A 26,527-nucleotide genomic window follows, 5' to 3' on the forward strand; every position below is an offset into this window, starting at 1 on the left:
GAATCTGGGGGCTCTGGGGTCCCCTAATGGAGGCTGAGCTGGGGGCTCTGCCATGGAGCTGCCTTTAGTCCCAGCAGAGCTTCATAGACTCCAAGAGCCAACAGCCCATTGTGCCCTCTGTCTGCGCTCCTGTGTCAGACCGGGCACCGGCCCTGCCCAGGGGTTCCTGCCTCCCGCCCCGACGGAGCCAGAGCGCAGCCTCTGGAGAGAGGCTGGACAGAAAGACTCCGAATTATGGCTTTTTTCTGCAGGCGGGGGGGCGCCCTGTATCTCAGCAACCCCTCAGGCCAACGACGCCAAATTTGGGTTGCTCGCTCTGCCCTATGCGCCTATAAGGCCCAGCACATTTCGAGCCAATCCACGCCCCGGGTGGATTTTGGAGTACTGAGAACATACACAGAGTTAGCCTTTAACTGGCAACAGCGTCCTGCCGCAAACTACAGCCTGTCTGACACGAGGCTGACAGGAGCGCGCCGCTCAAGGGGCTGTACTGCGAGATCAGAGCGGTGGGACGGGGCCCATCTCCCAATGGGACGCTCTCAGCTGAAGAACACCCCGTGGAGATGAAAACAGCCCGAAGCAATAGCTCTTAGAGGTCTCAGCTGCTCCCTTCATGTTAGCGGGTGCTCCCACCCCTCCGGCCCAGGGCTGCAGAGCCTGTGATATGCATCAAGCGTGCCCAGTCTCAGCTCCTCAGCACTGTGTCCTCGGAGCATGCCCCAAAATGGCAGAGCTTAGACCAGTTTACACCTGCTGTGGCTCATTGACATCAGCTGGAGATCTGGCTGTTTGACACCAGCTGGGAGCCTGCCCATTGGCTCCCCCAAGGGAGGCCTCCATTCTGCCAGGTGGGGGGATTCTGGTGCTGTCACTGTCCTTAAAGGGCCGGCGAAGCCTGTGATGGGGCTGATTCCAAAACCTGAGTCCTGGGGCACCCAGGAATTGTTGCATCCCTCCCCGTATGGCATCAGGGAAAACTCCTGCTGAAAGGACAACTACCCCATTGACCTGTGGGCTGAAGTCTTGCCTGGTCCTGGTTTCAGAGGGGCAGCCGTCTGTATCAGCAAAAACAACAAGGAATCCTTGGGGCACCTTAGAGACTAACATTTATTTGGGCCTAAGCTTTCGTAGGCTAAAACCCACTTCATCAGATGCATGGAGTGGAAAATACGGTAGGAAGAGATATATACAGAGTACATGAAAAGATCGGGGTCGCCTTACCAATTCTAACGAGACAATTCAATTAAGGTGGGCTCTTAGCAGCAGGAGGAAAAAAATCACCTTTGCAGTGGTATTCAGAGTAGCCCATTTCAAACAGTATATCTCTGCCTACTGTATGTTCCACTCCATGCATCTGATGAAGTGGGTTTTGGCCCACGAAAGCTTATGCCCAAATAAATTTGTTAGTCTCTAAGGTGCCACAAGGATGCCTCTTTGTTTCTGCCTGGTACTGGGCACTAAGGGACAGCGGGCACTGGGATTGCTGGGTGGACCTGGCATGCTGACATCTGGCAAATCCTCTGCTCCCAACACCACAGGGTGCTTGCGCATGGGAGAGGGAGTGAGGGACCCTGGTACACCTGGGTGTGGGGGGAGCTCAGGGCTGGGTTAGCAGGGGGCTGTGGGTCAGGGCTGAAGGCAGTCTGCAGGGCTTGGTGTGTATGGAGCTTAGGGCAGGGTTAGCAGGGAGCTGTGGGTCGGGGTGGAGGAAAGTCGGCAGGTTGGGGGTGTGTGGAGCTTAGGGCCGGGTTACCAAGGGGCCATGGGTTAGGATTGAAGGAAGGGTGCAGGTAGGGTGTGTGGGGAGCTCAGGGCTGGTCTATCAGGGGCCATGGGTTGTGGTTGAGGGAAGTCTCCGGGGCTGGGTGTGGGGGGAGCTCAGAGCTGGGCTAGCAGGGGGCCTAGGGGTGGGGGTTGAAGGAAGTCGGTGGGGCTGGGTCTCGTGGGGAGCTCAGGGCTGGTCTAGCAGGGACCATGGGTTAGGGTTGAGGGAAGCTGATGGGACTGGGTGTATGGGGAATCTCAGGGCTGGACTAGAAGGAGACTGTGGGTCAGGGTTGAGGGCTGGGAGTGTGGGAAGCTCAGGGCTGGGCTAGCAGGGGGCCATGGGTTAGGGTTGAGGAAAGTCTCCGGGGCTGGGTGTGGAGGGGGGCTCAGGGCTGGTCTAGCAGGGGCCATGGGTTGGGGTTGAAGGAAGTCTGCAGGCCTCGGTGTGTGTGGAGCTCAGGGCTGGGCTAGCAGGGACCTTTGGTCCGGGATGAAGGCAATGGACAGGGCAGAGTGCGTTAGGCGCTCAGGACTGGTCTATCAGGGCTCTGGGTTGGGGTTGAGGGAAGTCTTCGGGGCTGGGTGAGTGGGGAGCTCAGAACTGGGCTAGCAGGGGGGCGTGGGTTGGGTTTGAGGGAAGACCGCAGGGCTGGCTGTGCGAGGGAGCGTGACAAACATAAGAATTGTCTGTAATAGTTTTCTCAGGAGCAGGCATCTCCATTCCCCCGTTGGCCTTGGCATGGCCACCCGCTGGGTGCCAAGGGGTTCTCATTCTCCTCCTGTCACAGAGCCATAGTCACGAGGCCTTTGGGATGGTAGCTGGCTGTGGTGGTAAGAATACGCCATGACGAGCTGGCTGCAACTATCACTTGCCAACAGAGTCAATGACCACAGCCAATGACTGACTGTACCAGCCAGCGGCCCCAGCAGGAGGAACGAGTGTAAAACCCAAGTGCCTCTGGCTATGATCCAGGCAATCACAAAGGGGCCCAAGGCAGCGAAGGGTCCCCTGAAAGCCAGATCTGGCTCGCCTGGCATCAGCTGCTCCGTCCTGCTCACTGTCCTCCGTACAGCGTGACCTGGCAGGTAACATATGTGGGAGCTCACTGGTAGGGGCCCTGGAGTTCCTGTTGGAGCCCCCCGGGACAAACACCATCATTGCTTCCGGCAACTGTACCTAGATGGATGGAATCTGTCTCCCTAGCCGCGTCTACACTGGGGGTTAGGTCGGCCTAGCTGTGGCGCTTGGGGATGTGTGCTTTTCTCACACACACACAGACAGACAGACACACACACACACACACAGGCGTAGCTAGGGGGATCTAAATTTGGGGAGTAGGCCTGGGTGAGCTCAGCAGGGGGCCCTGGACTGGAGGGGTCAGGAACCAGCATTATCAGAACAAGGTTCCCAGACACACAAGAGCTCGGCTTGGGACAGAGGCTGTGTCTACACTACCCAATCTGTGCCAACACAGCTCCCAGGGTAGACACAGCATAGGCCAGTGGAGGAGCCTTTCCTGCTGCTGTAGGGATGCCGTCTCCCTGAACGGCATTCGCTGGGCCAACGGCAACACCCGTCCATCGACGTAGCTGAGTCCACTCTGGGGGTTGTGCCAGCACAGCTGCACTGGGTTCTCTGATGTAGCTGTGCCAGTGTTTTAAGACTAGACCAGGCCTGACTGGCAAAGGGACGTAGCGAGCCAGAGCCACAGCGTGAATTCAGTGTCTGTGCCAAGTGAAGCTGGCCCGCCTGGGGCAAGGCTGCCCAGTGCTGATGCGAACACAGGACGCGGTGAAAAGCCTCTGCACCGGGCAGCACTAGCGGGGAGAAGGAGGCTAGAGCCGTGTGGCCTGTCCGTGGGGAAAAGCACGACCCCTTGCGGGGGCTGGGCAGGAAGAGGCAGACCCAGGAGACCGGGGATGGGGCATAACATATACCCTGTGAATCCGTGACAGGGAGCCCAGGGCTGGGGTGTGCGGGCTGGGATTGAGGGGCACCGGCAGAGCTGGGCGTTTGCCTAGGGACGGGCTAGCAGGGGCTGCGGGTCAGGACTGAGGAGCACTGTTGCCAGTCACAGCCTCCATCCCACCCCCATCACTGCCCTGCTCTCCGGCCGCACTGGCTCAGGGCGTCCCTGCAGATAAGTATCTCCCCGCCACGCTGGGCAGGTTTCACAAGGGCATTTCACACAGTAACAGCTGAGCTGGGACCCCGCGTCTGGGCCGTCCTGATAACCCCGGGGCCGTTTCACCGCAGGCCGCAGCGCTGAGCGCCAGCCACATGCCCCCTGAGTGTCAGCATTAGCATCCCCTCCCCTGCCAGCACTCCCTGGTAGTGTTGCCAAGCCTCCAGGATTGCCCTGGAGTCCCCAGGAATTAAAGATTATGTCATGTGATGAAATCTCTAGGAATTCATCCAACCAAAGTTGGCAACCCTGCTCTCTGGGCCCCCTCCCCTCAGAGCCAGGGAACCCTCCCCACATTGCCATGGGGACTCAGGAGCTGTAAACATGCCCCTCAGAGACTGGCGGACCCGGGGTCGAGCTGCCCAGCGCCCTGGCACCAGCCCTGTGCAATGCTGCTATCAGTGCCCAGACCAGGCTGTGGATTGTGCTATGACCTGGCCTGGCCTGACCCCGTCCTGTGCATTCCCACCGCTGCCAGCTCCAGCCTGCCCCAGCCATGGCACAACCTGCCCATGCCCCTGTCTCTGCCCTGGTCCCCACCCTGCTCCCTGGCTCTAGCCTGGCGCAGAGGAGCTGTGAGAACTGGGGCAAGCAGAGAGCAGGGCCTGGGGCCCATCCCGGGATATAGGGGATGGGGGGACAGTCCCATGCAAGGCAGGGGAGCAGTGGGGCTGGCCATGGTGGAGGATGAGAGACAGTCCCATGCAGGGCTGGGAGGACAGTGAGGCCAGCTGTGGTAGAGGATGGGGGCACAGTCCCATGCAGGGCTGGGGAGCAGTGGGGCTGGCCATGGTGGAGGATGGGAGGACAGTCCCATGCAGGGCTGGGGAGCAGTGGGGCTGGCCATGGTGGAGGATGGGAGGACAGTCCCATGCAGGGTTGGGAAGCAGTGGGGCTGGCCATGGTGGAGGATGGGGGACAGTCCCATGAAGGGCTGGGGGGGGCAGTGGGGCTGGCCATTGTAGGGGACAGGGGCACAGTCCCACGCAGGGCTGGGAGGACAGTGAGGCCAGCTGTGGTAGAGGATGGGGGCACAGTCCCATCCAGGGCTGCGGGGTGGGGTGGGGGGGGCAGTGGGTCAGCCCTGGTGGGAGCCTGGTTAGTTTTAGTAGCATCCTTAGACCCACAAGCGGCTGAACACCCTCAGTAGCCCCCTGTGGGTGTCCAGGGTGTTACCCTGCCCAGCCCCCTCCAGCAGGGGTGTCTCCCCCAGAGATGGCCCCAGGCCTCAGCACCTGTTCCCACCTGCGCCCCTCCCCAGACTGTCCCTCGGGGATCCTGCTCAGAGCTCTGCAGCCAGCAATATCCTGCCAGCCCATCTCACTGGGCCCCCGCCAGCTCCCAACCAGCCCATGGAGCCCAGCCACAGACGCTCCCCCCAGCTCAGGGGCAGCTGCAGTGGGGTGCAGCTGCTCTCACCCCCAAGGAGTCACAGGGAGCCCCAGGAATCACATGGAGGGCTAAGATCCCATAAGGCCTTTGACTGAGAGGCAAAGGCCCTAGGCACTGTCATGGCAACAGGAGCTGGTCCAGCCACTCAACTCTCCCAGCCCCACGCACCCTGGAGCAGGAACTCGAGCTGGGGGATCATTTCCTCCCAGCCCTGGGTTCTCACATATCAATTACTGAGATCAGAGTCCCTGATGGAGTCGGGGTTGCGGGGGGGGGGGGGGAGTTCTGGGCCAGTCCCAGCGCCCCTGCTCACCGCAGGCAGGGAAGGGCCATGTGCCAGGCTCTGGGTGATCACCCCACTCCAGTCCCAGCCCCATTGTGCACCGTCCCATGGCAGTGGGGAGGGTCCGTGGCTCTGAGGGGCTGCCCCCAGGGAGTGCTGGCAGGGGAGGGAACCCCAACGCTGGCACTCAGGGAGTAGATGGCACCAGCCCGTTGGCTGCTGCCCCATTCCCTGTGGCCAGGCACCCAGCGCTGTGGCCTGCGGTGAAACGGCCCCGGGCTTATCAGGACGGCCCAGGTGCGGGGTCCCAGCGCGGCCGTTACTGTGTGAAATGCCCTTGTGAAACCTGCCCAGCGCGGCGGGGAGATGCTTATCTGCAGGGACGCCCTGAGCCAGTGTGGCCGGAGAGCAGGGCAGTGATGGCGCGGGGGGGCTGACAGCAGCGCTCCTCAATCCCGACCCACAGCCCCTGCTTGCCCAGCACTGGCTCCCCTCTGCCTCAGCTCTGCCGGTGCCCCTCTCTCCTGACCCACAGCACATGCTAGCCCAGCCTTACAGTCAGGGTCTTTCTAAAGTGGGTCCCCGAGTGGCTGGGAGCCCAGCTCTCTGCTACCATCAGCAGGGGGGTGCATCCAGGACCCCCTATGGTCTATGGGGAGTTGGGAGCGCTTTGTAGACAGCTTGTTTATAAACTCTGCCAATGGCCCCTAGGTGGCAACATGGGACAGCTCGTAGATCGGAGCCCAGGCCGGGTGTGGGGATGTCACAAGCTGGGGGGTGGGGGGAAGGGGGACGCACTAGGGGCTGGGAGCTGATAGTGACTCTTTCCCCATCACCCAGCTTCCTGTTCCAGACCAACATAAGGGGCTAGGATGGCTGGAGCTGTCGGAGCTCACTGAGGACCCACAGCCATCACAGAGGTGGCGGGGGGTCTTTGGTTGACCCCAGGGGATATGGGGGGTAATGGGGACCTGCTCCAGAGTGGGGTCACTCGGTCAGGGCCTGGCTCTTACAGCAGCCAGTGCTGGTTGCCTTGGGGAGGTGCCTGCCATTATTCACCTCTCTGTGGCAGGGGCAGATCCCTGCCTGACTCCAGGGTCTGTTCAGCTCCTGCCCTGGAGCCTGAGATCATGAGGCCTCACTGTTGGCCCCTGAACCTGCTGTGATGCCCAGAAAGGCCTGGCACTGCTCAGCATTCTCAGCCCCTTATATCCTGTGGCAGGGAGTTCCACAGGCTAACAGCACATGCTAGAATTTTCCTGACTGCTTCTGCCCATAGCCAATATGTGCATGTCCCCCTTGTCCTTGTGAGTGAGAGCCCCTCTGCTCCCACATAGAGGCAAGGCCCCAGGTTCTCTCCATCCCCCTTGGTTGGCCCAGCCCTACCTTAGTTGGGAAAGGCTGCCTTGGTTATGGGGTGGTCATCAACCCAGGGGAGCTTGGTGGTAGGTTATGGCTCAGTGATTGGGGGGTCCCTAGATGGGGGGATCAGTCTGAGCTAAGTGGAGGGAGGGGGTAGATTCTAGGCAGGGAGGTCAGTCTGGGCTCAGTGATTGGGGGGTCCTGGTGGAGGGGTCAATCTGTCTCTGTCTCACAGCCCCCCCAGATCTGCCCGAGATGAAGCTGTCCCTGCTGCTTGCCCTCCTGGGGGCCATCTCTGCTCAACAGCTCCGTAAGTCCTGGGGCCCATGGCTACAGCCCCTCCACCACTCTATGGGGAGCCTGACCTACAGCCACTGCCCCCAGCAAGCACAGTACAGGGCTCCGTTACCCCAGACCTGCGCTCTCACTAGCCCCCAGCCCCACTCTGTTCCGGCCACCTGGGGCCCCTGCCCCCAATAACCTTCCACCTCTCTGCAGCCCAGACACCAGGGTCCCCTGGCCCCCCAGTAATCCTATGACCTGCTCCATCTGGGACACCAGGGTTCCCTAACCCCCCAGTGACACCCTGACCCCTTCTATCCCGGACACCTGTGTCCCCGGCAGCTAGATCTGCTCCCACCTCCAAGGATTGTTTGGGCTCTGGGCTGCGTCTTGCAGCTGGAAGGGCCAATTGGTGTCTCTTGCACCCACCCTCAGATGAGGGCGCCCCGGAGCAGGAGGTACCAGACGAACAGGGCGAGGAGGAGCCCGGGGAGCCAGAGCCACCGTGCCCCAAGGAGAGCGAGAGCTTCAGGATGATAGTGCCTGGCCAGGAGGGGCACACCTGTCGCTATGTGATTGTGAACAATTGCCAGCCATTTTGGAAAGCCCAGGTGAGTAGGTGTGGGGCACAGGTGGTGGGGAGGAGTCGCAGATGGGTCAGGAAGTGGGGTGAGAAGCCCATGGAGCTGGTGAATGGCCCATGGGGGCAGTGGAGGGAGCACACAGGTGACGGGGGGGGGCCAGGGGGGCAGTGGAGGGGGCATGAGGCGGTGGAGGTGTGGCATAGGTTTAATGGGGGGCCCATGGATGCAGTCGAGGAGGTGTGGAGGTGGTGGAGGGGGCATGGGGTGTTGAAAATGGGGGCCCCTGGATGCAGTAACGGAGGTGTGGAGGTGGTGGAGGGGGCATGGGGTGTTGAAGGGGTGGCATAAGGGTGATGGGGGGCCCATGTAGACAGTGGAGGAGGCATGGGGACGGTGGAGGGGTTGAAGGGGTGACATGGGGGGCATAGGGGCAGTGGATGGTGCATGGGGGGGTGGCGGGTGGATGTGACTCTGTGCCTGGACACTGACTGCCCCATGTCCCCCTCACCCTCTCCCCACAGAAACAGTGTGCCCGCTGCTACCACGGCCGCCTGGCCTCCATCCACAACTATGCAACCAACCAGCGTCTGCAGAGCATGGCACGTACCCGCACCAACCGGGGCCAGGTGTGGATTGGGGGCTACACCTACCGCTGGGTAAGGAGAGTGTCCGGCCCTGGTGCCCCCGTTCCCCCACTGCCTTGGCCTGGACAAGAACCCCCCCACACACACCCCGACTCCATCAGGGCTCTTCCAGCTCTGAGGCTGGCCTCCCCTCCAGTGCAGCGCGGACAGAGGGATCCATTCCCCACTGTGGCTCAGTGTGTCCCCAGCTGGGACCCTACTCAGGGCTGTCCCAGACCACCCCGTTTGCACCCTGGGAGGTGGGCCTGGGTAGCTCAGGTGTGGGTCCCAGCTGACCCCCAGATGGCTGTCAGTCTCCCTGGGGCCCACTGACCTTGTATGCCCATGAGGTGCCAGGGCTGGTGCCAGGGCAGAGACTGGTGCCAGCAAGTCCCAGGTACTTCCCAGCAAATCCAGAGCCCCTCACTGTGGCCCCCGGCTGGCTCCAATGCAGGAGCAGCTCCTGCCCCAGCCCAACCGATGGCCCCGGCCCCTTGGGGGCTGGAGGGGAGGGGATTTCCTGGGGCACCCTGCAGATGGGACAGCACTGATCCAACCCCAGCCATTTCCCCACAGTTCTTTCATGTGTACCCCCGCTGGGTCGACCACAGTCCCTGGAACTACTTCAACTGGGCCAAAGGGAACCCCTGGCGCTTTTGGAAATCGTGTGTCGCCCTGTGCACCACAAGTGAGGAGCCCCCTGGGGCAGGACAGGGCGGAGATGGGGATCTGTTCACTGCTTGTGGGAATAAGAGCCCTTGGGCAGAGGAACCGCGGATCTGTGGGACAGGGGTCCAAGGGCAGGTGGGGCTGTGGGGCCGTGAGGCAGGGGATCTGAGGGTAGGTGGGGTCATGGGGTGTAGGGAAGGTGGGGCTTTAGGGTGTGGGACAGGGAATCCATGGGGAGGTGGGGCCATGGGGCAGGGGATCTGAGGGTAGGTGGGGCCGGGGGTTTGGGGCAGGGGATCTGGGGTTAGTGGTACTATGGAGGTCTGGGGCAAGGGATCTGGGGTTTGCTGTGGGCTGGGTGCCAGGTGCCAGCTGGGAGGGCACTAACCCCTCTCTCTCCCAGGTGGTCAATGGAGCAGCGTCAGCTGCGGGACTCGCCTGCCCTTTGTCTGCGAGTACTGAGGGGGCTGCTCCCCCCACGGGGTCCCACTGCCCCCACCGCTCTCCTGGCCTGGGACCCCCACTCTGCTCTGCCAGAGGTGCCCCTGCTCCCTGGACCCGGCTCTGCTCCCAGCCTTGCCCCAGCTCCCCGGGGGGGCAGCCCCCGCCCCTCGCTCATTGCCTGTGATTCCCTGCAATAAAACAGTGCTGGACTCATCATCCCTGGGTATTGCTCCTTCCTGCCCCGGGACACCGAGGGCCCTTCCTGGGGCTGGACCAGGGCAGGGGGAGGGCAAGAGGTGGCCTGCGGGGAACGGGGCAGGGGGTTACCCCCACCCAGGGATGGAGTCGGGAGGGGGAGTTACCGCTGTACCGGGCATTAGGGAGCCCACTAGTGGGAACTGCGTCCAGTTCAGGGGTACCCCCGCCCCCGGGACATTCCCAGCAAGCAAAGGGCTCAGAAACGCCCAGGCTGCAACCCTGCCATAGGCCGCGCCGTCAGGAAGTGCCAGCCATTTCGTTCAGCCAAGAGCAGCTTTTGGGGGGACTTGCACCCGGTCTGTGCGCTCCGTCCCGGGGAGGAGATTTCTCACAGCAGAGGCTCTTCAGTCTGGCAGGGGCTGGGCACAGGCGTGCACCAAATTCAGACCAGGAACAGGGGGCATGTTTTTAACATGGAGGGTATCTAACTCCTGGATCCTCTTCCCCTGGGATGGTGGGTTCTCCAGTGCCTGGGGGGCACCAAATTAAAACCGGACGTCTGTCTCAGACAATAAGCCACGCTGGAGCCCCTGGGGGGCACTGGGGGAGGTTCAGGCAGTCAGACAAGATGGGCACAAGTGGGGCAGAGCGGGCCGGGGCCTCCGGTGACCTCTGGAGAAAGCTAAGTGCAGAGCTGGGTTAGTTCCTCGCTAGCGTTTATGTGATTTCAGGGAGGAAGGCGACGGGGCGTCCCATTCCCTCGCTTTTACAAAGAAGCACAGAAATAAAATCTCTGTAGTAAAAGAGAAGGAAATGGGGGGATTGAAATACACCCTGCCGATAAGGGGAACTGTAACACACTTCCCGCCCCCGCTCCCCCCGCCGCGCACCCTGGGCTCAGGGAGAGGGAAAGGCTGGATTTATACCGACCGGACTGTACAAAAACCTAGAAAATCAAGTATCTGTAAAAATAACCCAAGATGACCCACCACCCTGCCGCTGGAGAGGAGCGAGTGCCTGGCTGGCTGATGGTGACAATGCTGGGCTGGAGGGACACAGCTGCGGATTGGCTGGGGCTCAGCCTGCACTGCTAATTCCCTTTCCTCATTCCCTTTTGGGGGGAGCAGCCCCTGAAGATCCCTGCTGGGGGGGTCAGATGGAGGACTCCACCCCAGCCTTGGCCAGGGTCAGGGAGGGTGAGTCAACATGTCGCTTTTCCTGCTCCCTCTCCCGGCGCTGGCACTCCCGCAGCACCACCAGCGGACTGACGAAGGCCAGGAGGGTGACGACGATGAGGCCAATGTTCACCTGGATGGGAAAATCAAGTTCTGAACAACACAGAAAGTGGGGGTCAATAAAGTTCCCCCAGGTCCGGTATGGGGCATCCCCTGTCTCTCACTGCAGGGTGTCAATAAAGTTCCCCCAGGTCCGGTATGGGGCATCCCCTGTCTCTCACTGCAGGGTGTCAATAAAATTCCCCAGGCCCTGTATGGGCACCCCATCTCTCACTGCAGGATGGCAATAAAGTTCTCCAGGCCCCAGACGGGGCACTCTCCGTCTCTCACTGCTGGATGTTAATAAAGTTCCCCCCCAGGCCCTGTAAGGGGCACCCCCTGTCTCTCACTGCAGGGTGTCGATAAAGTTCCACCTCACCCCAGATGGGGCACCTTCTGTCTCTCACTGTGGGGTGTCGATAAAGTTCCACCTCACCCCAGATGGGGCACCTTCTGTCTCTCACTGTGGGGTGTCGATAAAGTCCCCCCCCAGCCCTGTAAGGAGCACCCCCTATCTCTCACTGCAGGGTGTCGATGAAGCGCCCCAGGCCCCAGATGGGACAGGACACTCACATAGAAGGGGTCGTCGCTGAGCGGTCCCTTGATGAGTGCGAAGCAGGGGTACTGGAGGAGTGACACCACGGCTGACAGGCCCATCACCAGCCCATATAGCTTCCCGAAATGTTCCAGCGGGAACCTGTGGAGAGCCGACCCAGCGGGGCGGGACGGTGTTACAGATGGGGGGGCACTGCTGTGAGACAGGCCAGAGGCGTACCCTGCCCCACTGTCCATTGCAGGGCATCTCTGTGCCCTGCCAGCCCTCCCCTCCATTTCCTCCACCCCAGCTCTGCACCCCCGCCCCACTGGTAGCCCCCTGCCCCCTCCATGTCTAGGATCTTCCCTCCCCCAGCCCGTGCCCTTGGGTGACTCACGCGATGGCCAGGAAGGCGGCGTTGCCCCCGTACAGGAAGGAGCGGCTCAGCACCTGCAGGATGAAGGTGGCGTACTGCACGGGCAGCACTGGCACAGAGGCGCACACCGAGAAGGCTACGCACTGCAGCACCGTCACAGCCAGCGACAGGATGCAGGAGCGCAGGTCCGCCAGGGAGTCTGAGCCACCTGATAGACAGGAGAGACGCTGGCAAGAAGCAAGGGAGAGGCATGGGGCACTGCTGCAGGGAAGCTCGCAGCGCCAGGGTTCCAGACAGGCACTGCTGTGGGGAAGCTCGCTTGTGCCGCGGTCCCAGATGGGCAATGCTGTGGGGAATCTTTAAGCACCGCGGTCCCAGATGGAAACTGCTGCGGGGAAGCTCACAGCACCAGGGTCCCGGATGGGCACTGCTGTGGGGAAGCTCGCAGCACGGGGAGGAGCAGCAGTGGGCAGAGCTGGGTCCAGCAGCTGGTGACAGACGGGGTGATTACCTTTGGCACTGCCATCCTTGCTCCTCCCGTGCTTGTGCCGGTCTAAGATGAGCCCATTCCAGGGGGCACACAGGACCCCACAGAGCTGGGTGAAGGCGAAGGCATTGGTGTAGGTGCTTACTGGGAATAGAGACAGGGAGCAAAGCACACTGCTTGAGACTTCACCCCACACGCCCTGTTCACTTCCTGATCCACTGGACGGGAGGGTGGCCTGTATTGGCCAGGCACTCCTGGGTCCCACACTGAGCCCTGGTGACCTTGGCCAAGCTACTGACCCTCCCCCTGCCTCAGTTTCCCATGGGTGACAATAGTACCAACCTCGTCAGGTCATTTGAGATGCTGGGCAGGAAGGGCCAAGGGTTTGTACCTATTCCAGCCTCCCTCCCCTCCTCTGGAGCCTTCCCCATTCCCCACTTCAGTTCTCCTCACTCCATCCACACCAATAAGTACAATCCATTCATCAGACAGCAGGGGGCAGAACTGCCCAGCTCAGACACCGCTGCCTACTCCAACTCCGTCCCACCCCCAACCTTACCTACAAAATCTCGCTCCTTCCCGCCTGCTCCATTCCCTCCGTCCTTCCCTCCATCATCTCTCTCCATCCCCGCCTGCTCCATTCCCCTGTTCTTCCCTCCATCATCTCTCTCCATCTCGCCTGCTCCTTTCCCTCCGTCCTTCTCTCCATCATCTCTCTCCATCCCCACCTGCTCCATTCCCTCTGACCTTCCCTCGATCATCTCTCTCCATCCCCACCTGCTCCATTCCCTCTGACCTTCCCTTAATCATCTCTCTCCACCCCCGCCTGCTTCCTTCTGTCCATCCTTCCCTCGATCATCTCTCTCCATCCCTTCCTGCTCCATTCCCCTGTTCTTCCCTCCATCATCTCTCTCCATCCCGCCTGCTCCATTCCCCTGTTCTTCCCTCCATCATCTCTCTCCATCCCCACCTGCTCCATTCCCTCTGACCTTCCCTTAATCATCTCTCTCCATCCCCGCCTGCTCCATTCCCCTGTTCTTCCCTCCATCATCTCTCTCCATCCCCATCTGCTCCATTCCCCTGTTCTTCCCTCCATCATCTCTCTCCATCCCGCCTGCTCTATTCCCGTTCTTCCCTCCATCATCTCTTCCATCCCCGCCTGCTCCATTCCCCGCATCCTTCCCTCGATCATCTCTCCCCATATCCACCTGTTCCAGTCCCTCCGTCCTTCCCTCCATCATCTCTCTCCATCCCCGCCTGCATCATTCCCGTTCTTCCCTCCATCATCTCTCTCCATCCCAGCCTACTCCATTCCCTCCATCCTTCCCTAGACCATCTCTCTTCCCCTCTGCCCTATTGTTCCGTTCTCCCCCTTCCCCCGTACTCCCAGCTGTGGCAGGCTGGGTGCCCCATACCTAGCACGGTGTCATGGGCAGCCAGGTGCTCCAGCATGGGGTTGAGGGTGCCGATGAAGAGGTAGTGCCGCAGCTGCATCACCGATAGCCACATGAGGTGCCAGAAGAAGAGCTTGGAGAAGACACAGGCCCGGAAAGACATGCCAGGGGGCTCTCCATGGCCGGGCCTGGCCCCCGACTCTCCTGGGGATGGACACAGCGCACTCAGGATTAGCCCTAGGTCTGGAGGGGCTGGGGTGAGGGAGGGGGTGTAGTTTCAGAGTGGGGGCCTGTGCCCAGGCGATCCAGAGAGAGAGGGACGCTGCCGGGGCCCTGAGGGGAGCAAGTGCCCCGAGGCTGTGAAGGCTGGAGACAGAATGAGGAGGGAGAGCAGGGATCAGCTCCCGGCCCTGCTGGTTCACCCCAGCCCAGCCCAGCCCAGCTGGCAGTGGCTGTCCACCCTGGGATCCTCCACAAACCATCCCCCAACCTCCCCCGCGGGCTCCTGTGCTCGGAGGTGCCTGCCTAGGACAGGGCCGACCCCAAGGAGCCCAGAGAGGCGCCTGTGCCCGAGTCTGGGCGGTGGCTCCGCTGCCCTGGACACAGCCCTATGGTGGTGGGCACCTCTAGGGGAACGGTGTCTGCCTGGGACCAAGAACAAAGGGCTGGGGTGGAGGTCAAGGGGGGCGCGGGGTTAAATGTGGGCTGCTGGGAGCTGGAGTCTCTCCTGGACCGGGCCAAGAGCGGGGTCGGAGGGCTGGGGCTGCCCAAGCTGGCCCCTGCTTTAACTTTCCGTTCTCTCCAGGTGTCGCAGCGCTGGCTAGTCCCTGCAGAGGCTGGGGGGGCTGCCCTGCTCCCCTTGGGGGCACAGGGCTCTCCTTGCACCCATCGCAGGTGGAGTCGCCGAAGGGAGCACGTGGCCTGCAGCAGGGGTGCTGGAGGCGCTGAGGTTTGCGCCCCAGAGACAGTGGGGCTGAGTGCCTTACCCCAGTGACAGAGTGGGAGCCTAAAAGGGGGGAGGTCCTCCAGGGACTCTCCCAGAGCACCAGACCTGTGGATCTGTGAGGGGCTCACTGGAGTCCGTGGGGCACTTTGGAGGTGGAGGGGCATTTGGGGGGGGCTCACCGGAAGTCATGGGGCGATTCAAGGGTGGGGGAGAATTTGGGGGGCTCACTGGAGGTCATGAGTGCTGCAGGGGTAGAGGGGGATTTGGGGGGCTTGCTGGGGGGGGCCCTGGGAGGCAGAGGAGGAATTCGGTGAGGGGACTTGGCCAGCCCTACCTTTGCCCATGAGGGCTTTGCCGGCATCGGCGCCTCCCGGGCCTGGCTCCAAGTACGGGTCGCTGGGCTCGTGGGCTCCATCGCCCAGGCCTGGCCGCTGCTCCTCGTGGGTACGGTAAGAGCACCCCTGCCTCCGGCACCTCAGCCTGTGTGGACACAGCGAGCCAATCACTGCCCGCCACAGCCCAGGGCAGGGCCAGAGACAGCACCCACCCAGGCCCACCACTAGGACCAGTGACCCCCATGCAAGAGCCGAGGCTCCCCAGCACCCACCGGTGCTCCCCTGCAGCACAGGAGCAGCCCCGAGACAGCATGGCCTGGGGGCCAGGGGAGAATCGCTCCCAGGGGTCCGGCACCGCCCGGTGCTGCCATGGGGCTGAGCCCCATTTACCCAGCAGAGCCTGTTCCCTGAGAGAGGGCAGCGAGGGTGCAGTGGGGTTACGAGACAGACTGCGATGGCAGCATCCATGGGAAGCAGATGTGGGGGCAGAGAGCCCAAACGGAGGATGGAGAGATCCACAAGTAGCAGATGTGGGGTGGAGGGGCCCATGGGAGGCAGAGGTGGGGACAAAGAGGTGCATGGGACACAGATGGAGGATGGACAGGGCAAAGACACCTATTGGAGGCAGACGAGGGGTGATGGGGAGCAGAGGGCCCCACAGGAGGCAGATCGGGGATGGAGGGACCCATGGGAGGCAGATTGGGGGGGTGGAGGGACCCATGGGGAGTGGAGGGTGGAGGCAGAGGGTGACTCACCCATATGTGTATCCTGGGGGCAGCGGGTAGGGGATGTGCCACCTAGGCATCAGGAAGAAGGTGCGGGTCAGGTGCCAGGCACTGCAGGCCGAGAGGAAGAGGAACATGTCTCGCAGGGTCAGGCTTTGCTCGTACAGCAGCTGGGGGTGAAGGAAGTTGTCAGCGGGTGCATACGGGGCCAATCTGGATTCAGTGACCTGTATTGTTCTTAGGGTGGCTCCCAGAGGCTGCAGCCAGGATCAGGGCCCCTGGTGTGCCAGGCCCTGCACAGACCCCCACCGAGACCCGGGCCCCCCATGTGCCAGGCTCTGCACAGACCCCCACCGAGACCTGGGCCCCCCGTGTGCCACGCCCTGCACAGACCCCCACCGAGACCCAGGCCCCCGTGTGCCAGGCCCTGCACAGACCCTCACCGAGACCCGGGACCCCCGTGTGCCAGGCCCTGCACAGACAGGCCCTGCACAGACCCTCACCGAGACCCGGGACCCCCGTGTGCCAGGCCCTGCACAGACCCCCACCGAGACCCGGGCCCCCGGTGTGCCAGGCCCTGCACAGACCCCCACCGAGACCCGGGCCCCCGTGTGCCAGGCCCTGCACAGACCCTCACCGAGACCCGGGACCCCCGTGTGCCAGGCCCTGCACAGACCCCCACCGAGACCCGGGCCCCCGTGTGCCAGGCCCTGCACAGACTCCCACCAAGACCCGGGCCCCCCGGTGTGCCAGGCCCTGCACAGACCCCCACCGAGACCCGGGCCCCCGTGTGCCAGGCCCTGCACAGACCCCCACCAAGACCCGGGCCCCCTGTGTGCCAGGCCCTGCACAGACCCCCACCGAGATCAGGCCCGACGCAGACACATAGCAAGGGACATCCCATGCCTTGAAAAACTCACAGTCTAAACAGAAAAGTGGAAACTGAGGTACGGGGAAGGGAACTGACTCAACCTGCCCCCCCACCCTCGTGTGTCAATGACAAGGCCAGGAATAGCACCCACATGGCCTGATTTCCAAACCCGTGGTTTAACCATACCCACACTTCATCCTGCCCTCATCCCAACAGCCCAGCAACGGACTGCCCCCCCCCCCCCCGAGTGGCTCCGGCTCCCTTCACACGTCTCAGCACAGGGCTGGAAGATCATCACGGGATTAATTCTCTCAGCCGGCCCTCGCTGCAGAGACACATTCCCATGCAGCACATAAACCCCATGGCAGCACATGGCCTGGAGGAGAGATGGGGGGAGAGGAACAACTCACAGCCAAAGCCAAGGGAAAGAACATGGAAGTAGTGGGAGTCTCCACAGCTAGGATCTATGCAGTGCCCTGATCTCAGCTGGGGCAGGGCCTGTCTGTCGCTGTGTGTCTATGCAGGACACGATGGGGCCCTGATCTCAGCTGGGGCAGGGCCTGTCTGTCGCTGTGTGTCTGTGCAGCCCCCGGCACGATGGGGCCCAGATCTCAGCTGGGCCGGGCCTGTCGCTCACTCTGTGTGTATGTGTGTGCAAAGCCTGGCACAATGGGGCCCAGATCTCAGCTGGGGCAGGGCCTGACTCTTACTGGGGCTGGGTGCTGGCTGAGCTCAATCCTGCACAGGCGAGGCCAGTCTGGGGGGGATCGGAACGCAGTGCGAACCCCAGGGGTGTGCAGGAAGGGTGAGAAGAACCTGAACATTTGCCTGTCACAAGGTTTAGGAGGTGGCTGTATCTAAGGAACTCCTTGCTTAATGGACCCCAAATCTGCACCTCTAACCCTGCCCTCGGCCCCCATGGAGCAGAGCTGGGGTTTCCAGGAGGTGGTCTGCCCCACCCTTCCCACCCTCCCTATTGCTGTCTCCTCCAGCCACCTCCTCTCCCCACGGCCCCCCGAGCTAGGGCCCAGGGGCTCACCTTGACCACAAGGAAGACAGCAGAGGATGAGTCGAAGGCCCCATTGTAGAGGGTGATGATGGTCGAGCGGTGCTTCCCAAACAGGTTCCCCACCTGGAGGAACGATACCCCCCCACACACACCCAATCATCATAGAACCATAGACTATCAGGGTTGGAAGGGACCTCAGGAGGTCATCTAGTCCCACCCCCTGCTCAAAGCAGGACCAATCCCCAACTAAATCATCCCAGCCAGGGCTTTGTCAAGCCTGACCTTAAAAACCTCCAAGGAAGGAGATTCCACCACCTCCCTAGGTAACCCATTCTAGTGCTTCTCCACCCTCCTAGTGAAAAAGTTTTTCCTAATATCCAACCTAAACCTCCCTCACTGCAACTCGAGACCATTGCTCCTTGTTCTGTCATCTGCTGCCACTGAGAGCAGCCGAGCTCCATCCTCTTTGGAACCCCCCTTTCAGGTAGTTGAAAGCAGCTATCAAATCCCCCCTCGTTCTTCTCTTCTGCAGACTAAACAATCCCAGTTCCCTCAGCCTCTCCTCATAAGTCATGTGCCCCAGTCCCCTAATCATTTTCGTTGCCCTCCGCTGGACTCTCTCCAATTTTTCCACAGCCTTCTTGTAGTGTGGGGCCCAAAACTGGACACAGTACTCCAGATGAGGCCTCACCAATGTCGAATACAGGGGAATGATCACATCCCTCAATCTGCTGGCAATGCCCCTACTTATACAGCCCAAAATGCCATTAGCCTTCTTGGCAACAAGGGCACACTGTCGACTCATATCATCAACACCACCCAGGGCACCCCAGTCCTGTCGGGCCACAGGGAGCATGGGATGGGGGCTGATTGAGCACTAGGGGGTCTGGGACCCACAGGGAGCTGGATGGGGGAGGGTGGCACCATGTGGCCTGGGTTGCCTGGGGAGCTGGGCTGCAAGCTCCTGGGGGACCCTGCGGGGTCAGATTTGTCCCAGGAGTCTGGGATGTGGGACTGGCACTGTGGGCTATGGTGTCCCTGTGGAATTGGGCTGAGAGGGGCACTGTGGGGTTGGAGATCCCCCAGGGAGCCAGGTTGGAGGTGCTATGGGGGCTGGGGTCTCTAGGGAGCCGAGCTAAAGGAGGGCCTGTTCTCTGCCTCCATTACTCAACTGGCAGCAGTTCTGGCAGGGCAGCTGGAGCTGGGGCATCTGCTCCCGTGAGGATGCCCTCACCCCCAGCTCTCTGCTTTTCTGCAGGGGGCTCTGATTCTATACACTATATATAAGTGGGATTTTAATCGGATTCGTGCTAACACAAAAAAGAACAAAACAATCATTGGTGGCCCCTGCTGACACTGATTTTGTCCCTGTTTCTGAAGCTTTCACACTTCAAGTTTAATTAATTTTTTTCAGACTTTCAGTTGCTGGAGACAGGGGTGTGAATTGGTGGCACTAATCACCGGTTTCCAGCTGCTCATGGTAGCACTGCACGGTGGAGGTCACGTTTGAGAAGGAACGCTAAGTTAGAAAGAGAGAACATTGTAAGCAAGCTACCCAAATGTACAAAACTATTTCTCTGCTAGTGCGGCTTCAAAATCAGCTTCCAAAGATGCCGGACCAACTTGCTCCAAAAATGATAATCACAGTGAAGCTATGGCTATGAACTTGTTCCCTCAGGAGAGGTCAAAAGAAAGGACAAGCATTCCTGAAATCCAGGACAAATGTCATGATGAAAGAGAAGACCCACTTTTCCTACCACCTGTCCGAACAGAAGGCGGAGAGACAAGTCGTGATAAGGAGGATAAAGTGGCCATTAAGACAAACGAAGATCTGGAAAAATGGCCTTTGATAATGGAGGAGTTTTGCACGCAGCGTATGGAGGAAGGTCGGCGCTATTTTTTAACTGCATCCTGGAGGGAAGTTTTAAGGCTTGTTGTGACAATTAAGCTTCTCACTGAAAGTGGTTTAACATTTAGAGGAAGGAGGGACATTATCGGCTCTCCTGAAAATGGAAATTATCGAGGTATTCTTGACACTTTCGCCCAAATATGATCCGTGTCTACGTGAGTGAGTTAAACGCTATGGAAACATCCTACTTGTTGAAAACACTCTGCGATGAGTTCATTGAGCCAATGGGATGTAAGGTTTTGGAATTCATTGTAAGTGAAGTCAAAGAAGCCAAATACTACTCTTTGATCACAGATTCAACTCCTGATATCACTCACGTTGAACAGTTATCTGTCATTGTCCGATATAGCTTACACGGTGCCAGATATGAGCGTCTTGTTGGGTTTATACCTGTCAAAAGCCACACGGCAAAGTCACTCTTCCAGCCCTTGGAGTCCTTATTGGACACAAACAACACTGCTACTGAAAACTGCAGAGGTCAAGCCAAAGATAATGCAAGTTACAGGTCTGAAAAGTATGAAGGTCTTCAAGCTCAGATCAAAAGACTAAGCCCGCTAGTTGGGTAGGTGCCATACACAACTCATTCTCTGAACGTAGTTGGAACGTGTAGCATTGATGCTTGCATTGAAGCCATAAACTTTCTCTGTTTTGTTCAGAAACTAAATGTTTTTGGGGTTTTTTGCAGCATCGCCCAGGCGATGGCAGCATCTGTGCAAGAAGCTTACCAAGAGTGACCAAATAACTCTCCTTGTCCAGAAAACCCTGCCAGACAGGAGCTGGTCCTGTCAGGCTGAATCTTGTAAAGCAGTGTAGTGGACCGTGAGGACATTCAATGTTGTTTCAAAGAACAATGGACAACGCCGAGGAAACCAGTGGAACTCAAAGGGAAGCGCAACCATCTGCACCTTATGAGTACCCTGTGGAATGGGATATTAGAAAGGTTGGACAAAACTAGCCTAAGGATTCAAAAGCCAGGCCCGGGTCTTGTCATCGCTGTTCATTTGCTGCCTTCCTTGCAAGAATTTGCCACAAGCTTCCGATCTCAGTTTGACTATTTTGAGATGCAAGCGAAAAGAATTGGGAAGTGAAGGTGATGAGTCCTTCATGAAAACCACAAATGCACTGTAACACAAATACTTCCAGATGGCAAAAGTGAGGAAGAAGGCAATTGGAAGTTGAGAGCTTTTCTCCTCTCCGCCACAAGCTAAGCTGGGAACTGAAAAGAAGAAGTGAATGTTATGCGGAACTGTCATGCATTGCAGCACTGCTCGACGCTTACCCAAATGATCTACAACCTCAGCTTGTCCACGAAATGGAGCCGTGTTCAGCGGTTGTAAGATACTGTGATGTGCAGGATGCGAATGCTCCTGAAATCATCACATTTTTGCACGAGCAAGGCCTGAGTAACGTCTTCCCGACTGTTTGCATCACATTGAGGCTGTATTGGGCTGTGCCCATTGCCAGCTGCAGAGCAGAGCGAGCGTTCTCGACGCTTGCCTTCATAGATAATCATCTTCCGCCAACGATGGCAGAAGCAAAGCCCAGAGCTCTCGCTATGATGGCAGCTGAATGGAATGCATTTCGCACGCTGCCGTTTGAGGGTACAATCGCTGAATTTTGCGGCACCTAAAGCTCGCAAGATGCCAGTTGAAACGTTCGGCCTTTCATTTGACTCGCACTGTTCTGTGTTTATTCAGGTGGTACATACCCTGCTCAGCATCTTCGCTTTTCTTTCTGTGTCGCGACCTGGGTGGGCCTTTCGCTGGGGCCGTCTCAGTGTCCCCTCCTTTTCCAAAGTTCTCTCCCTGCTTGGGGACCGTACTCCAGCTTTCCAGGGGTCTCCCACTTCAGGGGACGTTCAGTCTCTGAGGCTCCTTATAAAGGTCTGATTAATAGATGAGGGTCCAGCACGGCTGGACCCTGGGTGTCCTGTGATGATGAGCTTACCCTGGATTTCCTACGTCCATGTGGGCAGCAGAAGCTTGTCAGGTGTTCCTTCTCTCCGCTCTGTAGCAGGAGAAAGCTGCCTTTCCTCTTGGCTGCCGCCCCGTCTGTGCCAAGCTCCCCTTTTAACCTTGCGGCCTCGGGCTCTGCAGCTGGGCCAATCCAATAGCACGTGAGACCAGAGTTGCTCCTGAACCTCGCCCAGATCGGGGTGGGGGCATGTCCCATCCCAGCCCTTATTCAGTCATGTACAGGACTTGTTGATTGCCTCTAAAAAACATTAGCCCTGGGCCTCCAATCTCATCAATCCAGCCTTGCTCTCCCCAGGGGGACCAATAGGAGGCAGAAAACCCACCCCCTCTCAGTTGGTTCCTTCCTCAGTGCCCAGCTAGAGATCCCTCGGCCATTGCCTGGACAGCTCCCGCCCCATGGCTGACACCCCCAGGAGAGCCCAGACGGAGGGGGTGGGAGGGTCAGACCTGCATGTTGGTGAGGATGAGGAGGATCCCGCCAATGGAGAGCAGACACATAGCCGGGAAGAGGATCAGCGCCGTGGCTGCAGGGGACACACAAGCACCGCATGTCAGGGAGTGGCACACCACAGACGCACCATACAACGCACACGCCAAGGCACTGGGCACACACACAGACAGCGAGTGCAACATGCACACACACAGGGACATACACTGTCGGGCTTCTTAACAAGCCCCAGTGAGTGTAACACATACACATACACAATCATGAGATATAACAATTCCTAGCGATTGTAGCACACACATGCCCATCCGGCCTCATAACAAACCCCAGTGAGACACACACACACACAGAGTCAGGTCTCATAAAAATATGCAGCGTAACACACACAAAATTAGGCCTCATAACAAGCCCCAGAGAATGTTACACACAAACATACACACACCCTGTCAGGCCTCGTAACAAGCCCCCGTTAGTGTCACACACAAACACACACACACACACACCCTGTCGGGCCTCGTAACAAGCCCCCGTTAGTGTCACACACACACAAAATTGGGCCTCGTAACAAGCCCCAGCGAGTGTCACACACACACACACACACACACACACACAAACACCCTGTTGGGCCTCGTAACAAGCCCCAGTGAGTGTCATACACACAGAGACCTTGTTGGGCCTTGTAACAAGCCCCAACGAGTGTCTCACACACACACACACACAAACACCCTGTTGGGCCTCGTAACAAGCCCCAGTGAGTGTCATACACACAGAGACCCTGTTGGGCCTTGTAACAAGCCCCAGCGAATGTCTCACACACACACACACACAGAGGTAGGTGCCCAGCCACACTCGCCCAGAGGGGTGTCCACGCCATGTTGGATCAGGACTGGCCCCCTCTGCCCAGCAGGAGGCAGAGCTGCGCCCAGTCACAAGCGGAGGCAGAGTTCCCAGCCCATTGGGGGCGCATCTGCATGGAAGGGCTGGGTCCCCTCAGTGCTGCCATGAGGGGCAGATCCTGGCCCTGCTTGGTGCCCCAACCCCAGCTCGGGCCATCAGGAGGTGCCCTGCCCCATCCCACCCACAGGCAGAGGCCTCACCTGCCGTGGAGAAGGCAATAAGCAGCATGCCGCCGGTGTAGAGGGATCTGAAACACACAGACACAGGGCCATGCTGGGGGAGCAACCGATGGGGGGGCAGCGGACACCCCCTCTCCATTGCGGCTTCTGTCCCACGTGGGGGAGCTACAGCTCCCATCGCAGCTCCAGGGGTGGGGGGAGCAAGGGAGGGGCTAGCGGAAGGCAGCGGTGGGAGCTAGACACTTGGGGTGCAAGGGGGGCAGGGAGGGGGAGTGGAAGGAAGAAGGGGAGGGTAATGGTGGGGAGGGATGCAGGGAAGTCAGGGAGGGAGGGGAAGGAGGAAAGGGGACAGGGAAGGATGGGGGTCAGAGGCAGGATTTAACCCCACAGTCAAGGTGGTGGAGGGCAGGAGACAGGGCTGGGAGGAGGGCCCAAGCCAAGCCAGGAGCTGCAGACCAGATACCACAAGCACTAGTTGCACCCCAGGGAATGCTGGGAGCAGTAAGAGCGGGTTGGGGGCGCACGGCAAGGCACGCTGGCGGGAGGGATGGAACAGGCGACCCTGCAAGGCGGCTGGGGCAGAGCTGGGTTGGGGGCATGGGGCTACTGCTGGGTGTTGGCAGCCAGGGCACAAATGGCCACAGCATGGCCCTGAACACTGGGGCTCGGGCCAGCCAGCTTGTCTGCACTGGGAGACTGACCCCAGTACTGCACCACTCTAAAGAGTGAAGAACCAGATCCCCCAGGGAGTTACCCCCGTCTAAGGACAGCACCAGGATTAGAATGGTAGAGCCTGACTGGTTAATATACCTGGGCAGACCTGCCCTCAGTTAATGCCCTTCCTGGATGGGATAGATAGCTGGATGGATAGATGGGGTGTATGTAGATCGATCGATCAATGGATGGATAGATAGATGGATGGGTGGGTGGGGTGTAGTCAATACATGGATGGATTGGGTGTATGTAGATGGATGGATAGATGGATGGCTGGGGTGTATGTGGGTGGATGGATGGAGTGTATGTAGATCGATTGATCGATGGAGGGTATGTTGATGGATGGATGGATGGATGGATGGATGGATGGATGGATAGATGGGGTGTATGTAGATCGATGGATGGATGGATGATGGATGGATGGATGGATGGATGGATGGATGGATGGATGGATGGATGGATGGATGGATGGGGTGTATGTGGATGATGGGAGGGAGGGATGGGGTGTATGTAGATGAATCGTTGGAGGGTATGCGGATGGATTGATGGAGGGTATGTTGATGGATGGATGGAGTGTATATCAATAGATGGATGTACGGATGGGGTGTATGTCAGCCCAGGCAGCAGGCCTTTGCTTTGACTGCCATGGGCTGTGGGGCTGGCCCACAGCGTCCTGGTGAGGGAGCTCAGCTGAGCGGGAGGTACTGGAGCTGCAGAGCCCCGGAAGCAGGAGCCCCAGCTCTGCAGCAAGGACGGGAGGGAACAGCTTGTGGGAAGCCAGCAGCGAGCACTTCCTTCCGGGCGCTTGTGCAACCTCAGCAGTAGCCTGCTGACTATGCTCTGGGGTGCAGGGAGTTAGCCCGGAGCCAGCTGCACCAGCGCCCCCGGGCCCAGCCACATACAGGATCTGCTGACTTAGCCCCTGGCCCGTTAACAGACACTAACTCAGCCAAGGAGAAACGAATGAGCTGCAGATGCCCTGGAGCCCTAAGGACAAGGGAAAGCTGTGGGCAAGGGCCTGTGCTGGGGGGGCTGAGCCTGTGAAAGTGGTGGGGGAGGGTTGTGCTGGGGGGCGTGGTCTGAGGGGCTGGCTGCTACAGGCACTGATCCGTGGGCCCAGGCAGGGGGGCTGCCGGGGGGAGGCGGATGGGCTCACTGGATAACCTGGGCCAGGCGTGGTCCCTGCTTGGTGTCCCTCATGTTCACCGCATTGCGGTGAGAGTGAGGAAGAGAAACAACCAAAGAAAGAAAGAGTGGGGAGGGATGGGGGATCCTGTCCCGGGGGACCTTCTCCCCTCCCCGCAACGCCACGGGGTTTATCCCCCACACACACACTCGCCAAACCCATGGAGATGAGGCCTGGCTCCGAGGGGAGAGCGTCCCATCCCCCACCCCTGGGTCCCCAGGGAGCCTAGGGGAGGGGTCCCGGAGGGGATGCAGTTCGGGGGAGGGATCCAAGAGGAGGGTCCGAGTGGCGGGGGGTAAGGGTGGCGGTGGGGGTGGGACAGGGGACCAGCGGGAGGGGCCCACGGGGTGGATCCCTGGGGCCCCCCGCCCCCGCACTCACATGGCCAGCAAGCGGGCCGGCCTGGTGCCAAAGCGGTCGAAGATGTAGCCGGTGGGGCAGGCCATGAAGTTGTTCATGAAGGAGCCGACAGTGAAGACGAGGGACAGCTGCTCGTCCTGTGCCCGGCAGTCTGGGGAGAGCCTGGCCTGAGACACTGAACTGACCAACCCACCCCCACAGCTCCCACAGACCCCCCCACCTGGATCCCAACACGCATACGGGACCCTAACATGGATTCACCCACAGACACGGACCCCCTGCCCTGACACCCCATCCCCTCCCCTACACACATCCCCCAGCCCCGATACCCTCTCCTCACCCCACCCATGGCCCAAGAGGGTGTCTAGGGGAAATGGGTGGCACTGGGCCGGGTGGGGAGCTCAAGGTGGGGAACCAGAAAGGGAAGGAATCTTAATTTAGGGATATGCAAATGAGACAATGCATAGTCCTGAATATGCAAATAAGGGTGTTGCACTATTTGCATATTCTCATCAGCCTTCTGGCCCTGGTGCAGCACCTGAGATGGGGACATCCCCCTATCCCCCCCGGCCCTGCATCACTGCTCCTCCTCCCTCCAGCACCGCCGACTCCCCTGCAGCTCTCCCCGGTGCCACTCTAGTGCTGCCCCCCGCCATACCTGGGCCCTGCGTGCCATTGCCCGTGCCGTTAGCCGCCGGCACACACAGCTCCTCGAAGTAGCGCATGTCCTTGAGCACGTACACCAACGAGGCCCAGCCGAAGATGACGCCGGTAAAGCACATGCATTCCAGCAGGCCCGAGAGCAGTGTGCCCAGCCGCTTGGCTAGTCCCGCGCCCTGCTCCTCCATGGCACCCTGCCCGCTTCCCTTCTGCTCCTGGGAGGGTCCCTTTCTGAGCCTGGAACCACAAAGAGACACTCCAGGAGGTCAACGCTTTGCAGAGACAGCCCATGCCCGGTGCTGAGATGCAGCTGCTTCTGGGGAAGGGGGTGGACCAGATATTAATACAGGATTCCCCCACCCAACACTGAGATGCAGCTGCCTCAGGGGGAAACCTATCTCCTAATATGGAGGCGAGGAAAGAAGTTGGTAAAGTCCAGGAGAGGAACAGTCAAATGTA

At 59.8% G+C, this 26,527-nt stretch overlaps 2 protein-coding genes across 4 annotated transcripts in view; one reads left to right on the forward strand and one right to left on the reverse strand.

Annotated features, from left to right (window-relative positions):
• The first annotated feature begins 6,464 nt into the window (after nucleotides 1-6,464).
• LOC120404982 (bone marrow proteoglycan-like) lies at nucleotides 6,465-9,788 on the forward strand. The gene is made up of 6 exons (XM_039538116.1): nucleotides 6,465-6,548; nucleotides 7,226-7,300; nucleotides 7,708-7,883; nucleotides 8,378-8,512; nucleotides 9,056-9,167; nucleotides 9,552-9,788. Exons 2-6 carry the CDS (start codon nucleotides 7,246-7,248, stop codon nucleotides 9,608-9,610), a joined length of 537 nt encoding a protein of 178 aa, XP_039394050.1. The 5' UTR covers nucleotides 6,465-6,548; nucleotides 7,226-7,245; the 3' UTR covers nucleotides 9,611-9,788.
• Nucleotides 9,789-10,446: 658 nt separating this feature from the next.
• SLC43A3 (solute carrier family 43 member 3) overlaps nucleotides 10,447-26,527 on the reverse strand; it is a 37,374-nt gene continuing 21,293 nt past the window's right edge. For 2 of the 3 annotated variants that reach the window (XM_039538584.1, XM_039538585.1), the window contains exons 2-13: nucleotides 26,067-26,305; nucleotides 25,430-25,559; nucleotides 23,170-23,216; nucleotides 22,075-22,151; nucleotides 17,773-17,865; nucleotides 15,893-16,032; nucleotides 15,137-15,282; nucleotides 13,878-14,060; nucleotides 12,487-12,606; nucleotides 11,997-12,183; nucleotides 11,638-11,761; nucleotides 10,451-11,098 (exon numbers count right to left, since the gene is read on the reverse strand). In XM_039538584.1, coding sequence (XP_039394518.1) covers nucleotides 10,943-11,098; nucleotides 11,638-11,761; nucleotides 11,997-12,183; nucleotides 12,487-12,606; nucleotides 13,878-14,060; nucleotides 15,137-15,282; nucleotides 15,893-16,032; nucleotides 17,773-17,865; nucleotides 22,075-22,151; nucleotides 23,170-23,216; nucleotides 25,430-25,559; nucleotides 26,067-26,256 — 1,593 coding nt within the window. In that variant the 5' untranslated portion in view covers nucleotides 26,257-26,305 and the 3' untranslated portion in view covers nucleotides 10,451-10,942. Of the gene's footprint in view, nucleotides 11,099-11,637; nucleotides 11,762-11,996; nucleotides 12,184-12,486; nucleotides 12,607-13,877; nucleotides 14,061-15,136; nucleotides 15,283-15,892; nucleotides 16,033-17,772; nucleotides 17,866-22,074; nucleotides 22,152-23,169; nucleotides 23,217-25,429; nucleotides 25,560-26,066; nucleotides 26,306-26,527 lie in introns of all 3 variants that reach the window. The other variant, XM_039538586.1, reaches the window with a different exon arrangement.

The sequence above is a fragment of the Mauremys reevesii genome, linkage group 4 (assembly GCF_016161935.1).
Source record: "Mauremys reevesii isolate NIE-2019 linkage group 4, ASM1616193v1, whole genome shotgun sequence".
Classification (NCBI taxonomy): domain Eukaryota; kingdom Metazoa; phylum Chordata; order Testudines; family Geoemydidae; genus Mauremys; species Mauremys reevesii.